The sequence below is a fragment of the Scyliorhinus torazame genome, chromosome 27, assembly GCF_047496885.1.
Source record: "Scyliorhinus torazame isolate Kashiwa2021f chromosome 27, sScyTor2.1, whole genome shotgun sequence".
NCBI classification, from domain to species: domain Eukaryota; kingdom Metazoa; phylum Chordata; class Chondrichthyes; order Carcharhiniformes; family Scyliorhinidae; genus Scyliorhinus; species Scyliorhinus torazame.
The window spans coordinates 22292999-22305186 of record NC_092733.1 but is presented as its reverse complement, the minus strand read 5'-3'; the positions used below and the strand labels follow the sequence as shown (position 1 = coordinate 22305186).

The 12188-nt window shown below is 47.2% G+C and overlaps 1 protein-coding gene across 1 annotated transcript in view; it reads left to right on the top strand.

The window, feature by feature from the left end:
* cc2d1a (coiled-coil and C2 domain containing 1A) overlaps window positions 1–12188 on the top strand; it is a 104287-nt gene that overhangs the window by 35492 nt on the left and 56607 nt on the right. The window contains exons 5-11 of the mRNA XM_072491120.1: window positions 1193–1330; window positions 2751–3099; window positions 6904–7028; window positions 8104–8176; window positions 8368–8463; window positions 10621–10751; window positions 11565–11637. Of these exons, the coding sequence (XP_072347221.1) occupies window positions 1193–1330; window positions 2751–3099; window positions 6904–7028; window positions 8104–8176; window positions 8368–8463; window positions 10621–10751; window positions 11565–11637 (985 nt within the window). The remainder of the gene's footprint in view (window positions 1–1192; window positions 1331–2750; window positions 3100–6903; window positions 7029–8103; window positions 8177–8367; window positions 8464–10620; window positions 10752–11564; window positions 11638–12188) is intronic.

Here is a 12188-nt window from a genome sequence, read left to right as displayed (position 1 = left end):
TTCCTTAGTCTTCTGAGAAAGTAGAGTCGTTGGTGGGCTTTCCTAACTATAGCATCGGCATGGGGGGACCAGGACAGGCTGTTGGTGATCTGTACACCTAAAAACTTAAAGCTCTCAACCTTTCTACTTCGTTCCCATTGATGTAGACACGGGCATGTTCTCCACTACGCTTCCTGAAGTCGATGATTATCTCCTTTGTTTGTCCAAAGGGACCTTTGTTTTGCAGACAGCAGGCAGATGGCGAAATTGCCGAGCATTGTGCCAAACTTGATGTTGCACTTAATTTTGGAGGTGCCACTTGAAGAAGTGCTTGGATTAATTTTATCTGGGATCTTTATTTCCTGTTTGTTATGGACCAGGGCTTAGAAACTCCAAAGTATATTATGAAGTTCACCTGACCTACAACCTTTATGCTGAATTTGGCTTGGATGAGCACAAGAGCCTTCACTGCAGGTCTGATTCATCAGACTTCCTAGACACTTTAATCCAAACCAGGTTTATTCTAAGAATGTAGTTAACACACACATATATTATATATATATATATATATATATATATAAAAACACAGCAATAATTTTTATCAATTACAAACATAAAGCCACCGCACAGTTACAGTAATCGATATATAACACTTAATGAATTCCCCCTTAACTGTTCCAATTCAATAACAAAATCCAATTAAACCAAAACCCCTTTTCAACGGTGTGGCCCAGCACACTGTATTCTCACTTGAACGGGACTTGTCTTTTTACTGAAATTCTGATCCAGTTCCAAACAGATTCAAACTCTTTTTCTGGAAAACAACCATATCTTTAAAGTTAACAAGGCAGTGAGCCACACCCAATGTGGCTTTTTGCTGGAACAACTTTTAAAATGAAAACAGAGCGAAACAGGCAAACACTTTTTTCTCTTTCTGTAGTCCACAGCAGTCAAACTGAAACTGAAACCCCCTCTTACCTCGCAGCCACAGCCCAATGTGCTACAAGTCACATGATAAGAGACTAAACCTTTCTTAAAGGGACATGAGATGTTGGAGAGGGTACTCTTGAATTTGGAATTAGGTTCCAGAACTTAATTACAAGTAATCCTGGTCTATAATTTGACACAGTCATAGCATTCCAGTCAATACTATGCAATAGTATTTTGCTTTGACGCTTGGCTGTAATTTAAATCTGTTTGTCTTTAACTGCAGTCCAATACAACACCTGAAGTTACTGATGGACTGGGGAGCACTCTGGCTGAGAGGATTGACATGTACAGATCTGCGGTCAACAATGCCAAACAATCTGGCGAGAGCTCCAAAATTCGGAGATACGAACGTGGCCTTAAGGTTAATGAAAAATGTTAACTAATTGTCTGAGATATCTGCTGATTAAAGAACTGCTTAAATGGTACTGTGCCATAGAGACCTGGATGCCCCTCACCCCACTTCGGTTCAATCCCTGGTCTGTGCTGGGTTCATTCCATCAAAGTTTCCATCATAGAACGAAGCTGTTTTTATCTGTAATTCCGCTTTGCCAGAACAATCCAAAGTTAATCTTTCCCCTTAACAGAGAATCTGGAACTAGGGGTCACTGTTATAAGAGGTCGCTCATTTAAGACTGAGATGAGATGGGATTCTTTCTCTGAGGTTGAGTCTTTGGAGCTCTCTTCCTCAACAAGCAGTGAAAGCAGAACCTTTGAGTGTTTTTAAGGCAGAGCTAGCTGGATTAAGCAAGGGTCTGAAAGGTTATAGGGGGTCGGGAGGAATGTGAGGTTGAGGTTGCAATCAGATCAGCCATGATCTTATTGAATAGCGGAGCAGGCTCGAGGGGCCGAGTGGCCTACCCCTAATTTGTATGTATATAGTCGGGATTCTGGAGTTGGCCATGATTGGCAGTGGTTAGACCCGAAGAACCATTCACCTGGTGTTTCTCGTCTTCCCCTTCCAATAATGCAGGCAGTATTGATCGAAGCATTATGACGGTACCATGTCTGTTTCCTGAAGAGTCAGAATGGAAACTCCTGTTTCTGTGGTGTGATGCCACTTGAATATTAAATGCAACCCGATGTTTCTACTGTGTTGAGGTGTCAGCCTAGATGATATCCCAAAGTTCAGAAGTAGGACACAACCTTCTGACTTTTGGTGGCCTGTTAGACTTCCACTATCTTGACCTCCGGGTGCTCCGATTTCTTCCCACATGACTCGGGGGGCAGCACGGTAACACAAGTGGTTAGCACTGTGGCTTCACAGCGCCAGGGTCCCAGGTTTGATTTTCCGCTGGTCACTGCCTGTGAGGAGTCTGCACGTTCTCCCCGTGTATGCGTGGGTTTCCTCCGGGTGCTCCGGTTTCCTCCCACAGTCCAAAGATGTGCAGGTTAGGTGGATTGGCCATGACAAATTGCCCTTAGTGACCAAAAATGTTCGGAGGGGTTATTGGGTTACGGGGATAGGATGGAAATGAGGGCTTAAGTGGGTCGATGCAGACTCGATGGGCCGAATGGCCTCCTTCTGCATTGTATGTTCTATGTCTCGAATGATGTGCTGTTATTCTGAATTCTCCCTCAGTGTACCCGAACAGGCGCCGGAGTGTTGCGACTAGGGGCTTTTCACAGTAACTTCATTGCAGTGTTAATTTAAGCCTACTTGTGACACTAATAATGATTATTATTATTATAATTGAAGGTTGATCCATAGTGGTCACGAATGGGAAAATTAGCTTTTAAAATTTTCCATCACTAATTTTTACACGGATCTTTCATTTTTTTAGACTTTAGAGGCCATGCTTGCATCGGTGAAGAAGGGAAAGCAGATTAACGAAGATGACATCCCACCCCCTGTGGGTTCTGGAAAAAGTAGTGATGCCCCGAGAGCCCCGCCCACCTCGGGGACCTCGCCGTCTTTAACTGAACACCCGTCTGTCTTGCCTGAGCTGGCTGTGCCCAGAGAGCATCCGGTGCCAGCAGCACAGCCCGCGCCACCTCCCTTACTACCCAAACCAAAGATGTTCGTGCCCGAGGTTGCGCCTCCTCCATCAGTCAGAATACCAAACACACGGGGGGAGGTGCCACTGCCTGCCAAAATGGAGATGGCCACCCCAGTTTCCAATAACCGAGCAGGTAGGATCAGAACGACATCTTCTGCTTTTTAAAAAAAATCTTTTTATTGGCATTTCTCATATTTATAAACAGTTGTATATATACACATCACATTTTTCTGTCCAGAACCCAGCAAGCTTGGGGCAGGCCCAAAACATGTGGGTGTGGTTGGCCGGGCCCCTCTGGCACCGCTCACATTTGTCCTCCACCTCCGGGAAGAACCTGCTCATTCGGGTTCTGGTCAGGTGCGCTCTGTGCACCACTTTGAGCTGCATTAGGCTTAGCCTTGCGCAGGAGGAGGTGGAGTTCACCCTGCTCAGTGCTCCAGAGTCCCCATCCTACCTCTGTCCTCAGTTCGTCCTCCCATTTTTGTCTGATCTCGTCCAATGGAGTCTGGGCTCTGTCCAGTAGCTGTCCGTATATTTTCCCACATAGCCCCCCCTTCTCGTTCCTTGTGCCTATCAGGTCTTCTAGTAGTGTGCTTCCTGGGGCCCCAGGGCACCCCACTGTCTCTTTGCGGAGGAAGTGTTTTATTTGGAGGTGTCTCATTTCCTGTCCATTTGCTAGCCTCCACTTCCTCGTCAGTTCGTCCAGTGTCGCCAGTCTGCGCCCAACGTAGAAGTCCCCGACCGTCAATGTGCCCCCGTCCCGCCTCCATCTTTTGAAGGTGGTATCTAGCATGGCTGGGGGGAATCTGTGATTGCCGCAGATGGGGGCCATGGGGGACATTTTAGTTATCCCGAAGTGTTGTCTGAGCTGGGTCCATGTTCTCAGTGTGGCCGCTACCACTGGGCTTGTTGTGTATCTTGTTGAGGGGGATGGGAGTGCTGCTGTAGCCAGGGCCCGGAGGGTCGTTCCTTTACAGAATGCCTCCTCCATTTGTACCCAATCTGTGTCAGGTTTTTGTACCCATCCCCTCACTCTTTCTGCCGTTGCTGCCCAGTGGTAGTATTGTAGGTTTGGTAAGGCCAAGCCCCCTTTGATTTTCCTTTGCAGTGTCTGTTTTGGGATTCTCGGGTTCTTACCCCCCCCCACACAAACGCCATGATTAGACTGTCTACGTTTTGGAAAAAGGCCTTTGGGATGAAGATCGGAATGGATCTAAACAGGAAGAGGAACCTTGGCAGTACGTTCATCTTGATCGTCTGCACTCTCCCCGCCAGGGAGAGTGGGAGTGAGCCCCACCGTTGAAGGTCTCTTCTTACTTCCTCCACCAGGCTGGTCAGGTTCCACTTGTGGATCTGTATCCAGTCTCTGGCTATCTGGATCCCCAGACTCAGGATCCCGAGGATCTCCTTCTGTTTCTTGAGGGTCTTGAGGGTGTATTTTTTTTTCATTTGAAGGGACGGATTTGACTCTCTGCAGCCTCTGAGTCTGCAGCCTGTGACCTCGAACCCGCCCCAGAGACTTGAGCACAAGATCCACACTGACACTTACAACGTCACTTCCTGATACACAAGTTACAACTCTGGGTGTAAGATGAGCACAAATCGACACCGGCACAGTGGTTAGCACTGCTGCCTACAGAGCTGAGGACCCGGGTTTGAAACCCGGCCCTGGGTCACTGTCCGTGCGGAGTTTGCACATTCTCCCCGTGTCTGTGTGGGTTTCGCCCCCAAAACCTAAAGATTTAGGGCCGCACAAGTGGATAGCACTGTGGCTTCACAGCGCCAAGGTCCGGAGTCTGCACATTCTCCCCGTGTCTGCGTGGGTTTCCTCCGGGAGCTCCGGTTTCCTCCCACAGTCCAAAGATGTGCAGGTTAGGTGGATTGGCCGTGATAAATTGCCCTTAGTGACCGAAAAGGTTTGGAGGGGTTATTGGGTGACAGGGATAGGGTGGAAGTGAGGGCTTAGGTGGGTCAGTGCTGACTCGATGGGCTGAATGGCCTCCTTCTGCACTGTATGTTCTATGTGCAGGTTAGATGGATTGGTCATGCTGAATTGCCCCTTAATTGGGAAAAAAGATAATTGGATACTCTTAAATTTATTTTTAAAAAGAGGGCAGCACGGTGGCGCAGTGGTTAGCACTGCTGCATCACGGCGCCGAGGTTCCAGGTTCGATCCCAGCTCTGGGACACTGTCCGTGTGGAGTTTGCACATTCTCCCCGTGTTTGCATGGGTTTCGCCCCCACAACCCAAAGATGTGCAGGGTAGGTGGATTGGCCATGTTAAATTGCCCCTTAATTGGAAAAAATGAATTGGGCATTCTAAATTTTTTTTTTTTAATAAATTTATTTTTAAAAAGATGAGCAGAAATCAGTTCGAGAGACGTGTGGAGCTTACACCATATTCTGCCTCTCTTTTAAGTCGCTCTTTGTTTGGGGTGGAAATTGGGGTTTGAAACTGTCGCACAACTCCTCTGTGTACCGAGTGCAGTGTGCTTAAGAAAATGCAATCATTGAAGCTTTTCTGACCTTAATGCATCTCATTCAGACGCTTTTGAAAATACATAGACGGGTCTCCGCGAAGAGAATTTGAGTAAAGATCGCTTTAAAAATCAGAGTGCGGTGTTAGAAATATAACTTTGTGCCCTTCTGCACCCAACGTTTTAGTCATGCTTGTTCAAAATGGTGTGAATGCAAGAAAGTTGTATTCTCTGGTCTTGGGCATGAGGAGGGCACAGCTGTGTTAATGTAACGGTGGAGGTTTTGGAAGAGGTTTAATTTTTTTTTGCAAATTAGGGTGTAAGTTTAACAATTGACATAAGTTACTGGGGCTTAAATTTCCCATCATTTTTTTTGCACTATAAAGCATCTTTAGGTCAAACTGTTGGCAGAAGTTTATAGAGAGCATGGAACTGCTGACAGAAATGCTTCTGGATGCCGAGCAGAATAAATATTTGTTACATCTTTTAGGCTTCACAAGATATTTTCATTTTGAAGCATATTTTAGACGACTTGACGCATTTAGTGCTCTGTTTAACTGCAGAGCCATTGAACCAAGTACTGAAGTTTGTTTCCCTGAATCCGTAGAATCTCTACAGTGCAGGAGGTGGCCATTCAGCTCATCGAGTCTACACCAACCCTTCAAAAGAGCACCCGACCTAGGCCCACTCCCCTGCCCTATCTCCATAACCCTACCTAACCTGAACATCTCTGACCCTAAGGATCAATTTAGCATGGGCAATCCACCTAACTTACGCACCTTTGGACAGTCACCCGAAGTCAGTATTGAACCCGGGTCCCTAGCGCTGTGAGGTGGCAGCGCCAACCATTGCGTCACCGTGCCGCCACGTTATGTAGAATTACAAATGTTGCATATTAGCAACTGGCAAAATGGGTGGCTGGTCAGACAGTTCTTGGGTCAGACTGCTGGGGGGAAAGTCTCTTCAAGCTAAAAAAGTTTAAAGAAAAGTCTCAACTGAAGATGGATTATGGTATGTATGAATGTGAACACCATGAGCAGGGGAAAATCTTTGTGTACTTCATTCCACCCCCTCCACTCCACCCAGTTCTTGCGTGATTAACTGAGAACTGGCTATCTTCACCTGGCTCTTTGGTGCCATATATATATGGTAGGATATATATATTTTTTAATTTAGAGTACGCAATTCGTTTTTCCAATTAAGGGGCAATTTAGCGTGGCCAATCCACCTACTCTGTTTATCTTTGGGTTGTGGGGGCGAAACCCACGCAAACGCAGGGAGAATGTGCAAACTCCACACAGACAGTGACCCAGAGCCGGGATCGAACCTGGGACCTTGGCGCCGTGAGGCAGCAGGGTTAACCCACTGCGCCACCGTGCTGCCCGGATATTTTTTTTAATGAGTATGAGGCACTACAATTCTGCTCATCTGTGGCCTTTTCTATGATATATTTTGTTTAGTATCATTCCAGTCGAGCATGAAGGGAGCCGCACTGAGCAGGCAAAGAGAATACAAGTTGGCAGCACTGCAAGCCAAACGCAGTGGGGACACTGAACTTGCATCAAAATACTATCGAATAAGCAAGGTGAGACAACGCCAAACTGTAGCAACCCTCGGGTTCTGAGCAGACAGCGGCAGCTTGGCCAGAATATGGATTATGTGGGTGGTGGGGATATCTGATAGCGCCCAGATCAAAGCTTTGGCTCGGGCATGTTTTAGATGTTTAATATCCCTTCCTCAATTTGTGGACATCCAGATTTTTAATGAGTTGAGAGCTCATGTCAATAAAACGCTGGTACAGTGTGCTGATGATGGAATAGGTTCAACAGCGTAGACTAGTTTGATGGCTGCTGATGGTAAAGGTCTTGCTGAAGTCTATTTGGTGAGTCTAAATCTGTTTCCTTCAATGTTGATCCAAAGCACCAAATTTAAGATTAAGTAGGCAGCCTCGCTCAAGAGAGTCCACTGGATCACCGGTGAAGGAATTGGTATGGCGGGCATTAGCTAAGAGGAGAGATAGGATAAACTCGCTTTGTTCTCACTGGAGTGACGGAGGTTGAGGGGCGACCTAATAGGAGTCTACAAAGTTGTGGGGGGCATGGACAGTAGATATTCAGAAGCTTTTTCCCAGGGTGGAAGAGTCAATTACTAGGGGACATAGGTTCAAGGTGCGAGGGGCAAAGTTTAGAGGAGATGTGCGAGGGATGTTTTTTTTACACAGTGGGTAGTGGGTGCCTGGAACTTGCTGCCTGAGGGGGTGGTGGAAGCAGGGGCGATAGTGTCGTATAAGGGGCTTCTTGACAAATACCTGAATAGGATGGGAATGGAGGAATACGGACCCCGGAAGTGAAGACGGTTTAAGGTTAGACGGGCAGCATGGTCGGCACGGGCTTGGAGGGCCGAAGGGTCTGTTCCTGTGCTGTACTTTTCTTTGTTCTTTTGTCATGGAGAGATTTACCCAGCAACTGGTCCAGCAGAATGATGGAGCGGGCTCAAGATTGAATGTCCTTTCAAACATCATTTGGAGGGTGTGGGGATGGAGGTAATGGTCCAGCACTCCAGCAAGGCTCCTGTTTTGCCTTCCATTCAACTGGAGGCTGTGCAGAAAATGCAGATTAATCTTGTATCTTTATAACAGCTTTCCTTTCTCTTCAAACCAGAAATTTGACCCTGTTCTTGAGGCACTGGATAGAGGAGAGAGCGTGGACTTCAGTGGCCTGCCACCCCCTTTTGGTATGCACTAGATCAGTTGTGCGTTTGTGTCATTAATATATCCACGTGGTCCTTAATCTTTGCGATATTTTGTGGGAACCAGTTCTTGCAGACTATTCGATCGGGGATTCTGAATTGAGAAAACCGAGTCAAGAACTCCACTTGGTTACTCCCATTGCTTAGTTGGGTCTTTTTTTTCCCTCTCTCCTCAGATCTTTTACCAAAGGGCCAACCGTCAATCCCTCCTTCTCACTCGGCTGTTCCCTCAGTCCCAGCCGCCTCTCCTGCACAGCCGCTGACTTCATCAGGTGGGTCTTGTATCCGAAGGGTCAATGCTCTGTCCTCTGTGCCAGTTTGGGGTAACTCTGGCTATTTTCTTCTGTGCTTTCGCTGAAGAGCTGTCTCGCAGGGAACGAGGTTCCTTGTGTTTGGTTACCTCGGCAAAGTGACTATTCTTCACGTCGCAGAAATGACTCATGGACAGCGCGACAGTCCAGCGAATCCTGTCCTGCCAAGTGGGGAGTCCGTATATAACAATCAGGAATGCTGGCTGAGTTTTGTTATTTAACCCCTCCAGCTCAGTAGCTCTACCTGAGATTAACTAACACATGTTGCAAATAGAATCACGGACCCTCTCGCTCAGTACAGCTTGATTCCGTACTGGACTACATGTTTGTGCCAAATATACATGTATACATAAATGACAGACAGGAAATGGCCTAGTGATCTCACGTCTGCCCCATTCAATCATATTGCACTTTGACATCATGAGCATTAATGTCTCATTCCTCAGCAGCCATGTCACCTCCGAGAATAGGTTTTGGGCGAGAAATTCCACACCAATTCTCAGACAGTCAGCAGACGCCAGGTTTTATTTTCACAATCACTAACCTCTCATTGTATGCTTGAGTTACTTTTGTGTGGATGTCCCCTGGTTCTTCCTGTTCCACTCAGTTCAAATCGCCTATCCACACAGACAAGATCTAGACCCTTTATTAATAAGAGCAGAAGAAATAGTAGACCATTCGGCCCTTCGAGCCTGTTCCCCCATTCAATATAATCAGTGCTGATTTAAAAAAAAAATATATATATTTTTATTGAGTCTTGAAGCAAGTTGGTGAACGGCTTCCGTGTCCTGTGGAAATCTTCCGATCCACGGATGGCAAATTTAATTTTCTCCATCTCTTACCCCGAAGACCGCCACCTTGGGGTCATTGCTGATCTTATGCTTCGACCCCTCCCTGCCACAACCCTTGATATCTGAGAGACCAAAAGTCTATCTCCGCCTTAAAATAGTCAACAATTGTGCATCCACGATCCTTTGGAATAGGGAATTCAAAGATTCACAACACCTTTGATTAAATTTCTGTGATCTCATCCCCTCTCCTGAGATTGTGCCCCATGTTCTGGATTCCCCGGTCAGGGAACAACCTCCGTGTCAACCATGTCAAGTCCCTTCCGATTCTTACATGTTTCAATGAGACCACCTCTCATTCTTCAAGAGAATAGAGACCCAATTTACTCGGCCATTCCAGAGAATATAGGCTAGATTAACACAGCCTCTCCTCCGTATTATAAATGGCCATTATCCCAACGTTTAGTTTGGGTAGAAGGAAACACTGGGCATTCTCAGCCTATTGTGAGAGCGAAGGGCTTTTGCATCAATTTTAGTGGCCTTCCTCTGGGCCTGTTTCCAGGGCATCTGATTGACTGAGCCAGCCCCGATACTACCCATGTCCTGAATGTTGCAGAAAGAGAGGTCATAGTGCAGTTCACAATGTGACCGAGAAGAATTACCACAGATTACGTAGGAAATAGGAGCAGGAGGAGGCCATTCGGCCCTTCGAGCCTGCAGCGCCATTCATTAAGGGGCAGCACGGTAGCATTGTGGATAGCACAAATGCTTCACAGCTCCAGGGTCCCAGGTTCGATTCCGGCTTGGGTCACTGTCTGTGCGGAGTCTGCACATCCTCCCCGTGTGTGCGTGGGTTTCCTCCGGGTGCTCCGGTTTCCTCCCACAGTCCAAAGATGTGCGGGTTAGGTGGATTGGCCATGCTAAATTGCCCATAGTGTCCAAAATTGCCCTTAGTGTAGGGTGGGGTTACTGGGTTATGGGGATAGGGTGGAGGTGTGGACCTTGGGTAGGGTGCTCTTTCCAAGAGCCGGTGCAGACTCGATGGGCCGAATGGCCTCCTACTGCACTGTAAATTCTATGATAATCTATGATTATGATAATGTACGCTGGCTTTACCCTGACAAGAACAACCACAGCACGATCAAGGCAATGGACGTTCTGCTGTTTCAATGCACTGTATTGGAGCACTTATCACACCAGCCATGTTGATCAAGGGGAGCCTGAGGCTCGCCCCAAAGCTTTTGTAAATGTGGCTGAATTGCAGAGTTGCAAATGGGAAACTGAACCCTTTGAGCGATCAGGGTTTTTTTGTTTTCTTCTTTATCTGCAGGCGTTCCACCTCCACCTAAAGATGTCATGGAAGCCCTTCAGCAGCGAATGGACAAGTACAAGTCAGCGGCTCTGCAGGCCAAGAACGCAGGGAATGGCCGGAAGGCGAGGATGCATGAACGCATAGTCAAAGTAAACCAGCTTCCAGAACTTGTTCAAATATAAAATATCGTCCTTATTTAACATGCAAATGGCTCCCTGTGTTGTGCCACTATTGAAGTCCCCTGAGCCACTTGATTTTATGTGACTATAAAATGGGTCAGAGTGAGGTCGCAGCCAGTTTTACATCTCTCCCAATAGTTATTAAATTGAAACAAAAACAGAAGATACTGGACAATCTCAGCAGGTCTGGTGGCATCTGTGGAGAGAGAGAGAGAGAGAGAGAAGGGAGCGAACATTTCCACTCTGGATGCCTCTTTGCCATCTGGATGTCATCTTTTATTAAATTGAAGTAGAAATAAAATCAGAAGAGATGCAAAACAGACTGCTGGCTCGCCATCCCCATTTCCCACTCCCACAGAGTGGGGATCTACCCTGCCTGCCTTGCTCCATCCCACTGTTTGCCTTGTGCGTTGTCTAGCCCCCCCTGCTCTGACTTTACTGAGCGCACACCTTTTCTGCGCCTCGAGTATTTTTCTCCCGTTTGCTAAAAGTTGCAAAATGTCAGTTTAAAAGTTTTTTTTTTTTTGTCGCTTTTACTCTCTAAGCCGATTTTGCGGATGTGAGAGTTCAGGCTCCACCCAGCGTCTCTCCCTCTTCACCTTCTCCCACGAGGGAATGTGTGACTTTCTTGTCTTGGCACCAGTTGGAGGAGGAGGGAAACACCGGAGAGATGGATGGATGGTGCAAATTTACCCGTCACTGGTGGCATCGGAAGGAGCAGAAGCTCAGCGTGGCAGATCCCTGCTCTCGAGCCGTGACCACTGTTTTCATTAACCCTTTCAGCAATACCAGGATGCCATTCGAGCCCATCGAGCAGGAAGGAGCGTGAATCTTGGTGAACTCCCAGTGCCACCAGGTAAGGAAGAGATTTTAATTGATCTCAATCGTACAGTACTGCTTGGAAAGCTCATCATGAGATCACTGGTAGCGCTGATTGATAACTACTGTGAGTGTCATGATAAGCAAACATGCAGCCAATGAACCGGATAGCACAATTGCTTCACAGCTCCAGGGTCCCAGGTTCGATTCCGGCTTGGGTCACTGTCTGTGCGGAGTCTGCACGTCCTCCCCGTGTGTGCGTGGGTTTCCTCCGGGTGCTCCGGTTTCCTCCCACAGTCCAAAGATGTGCAGGTTAGGTGGATTGGCCATGATAAATTGCCCTTAGTGTCCAAAATTGCCCTTAGTGTTGGGTGGGGTTACTGGGTTGTGGGGATGGGGTGGAGGTGTTGACTTTGGGTAGGGTGCTCTTTCCAAGAGCCGGTGCAGACTCGATGGGCAGAATGGCCTCCTTCTGCACTGTAAATTCTATGAAACACTCAGAATAGGACACAACCAATGGGCAGTCAGGACACTGAGTTGGCATCACCACAAGGGGGCATGACATAAACACTATAAAAGGGATGAGGC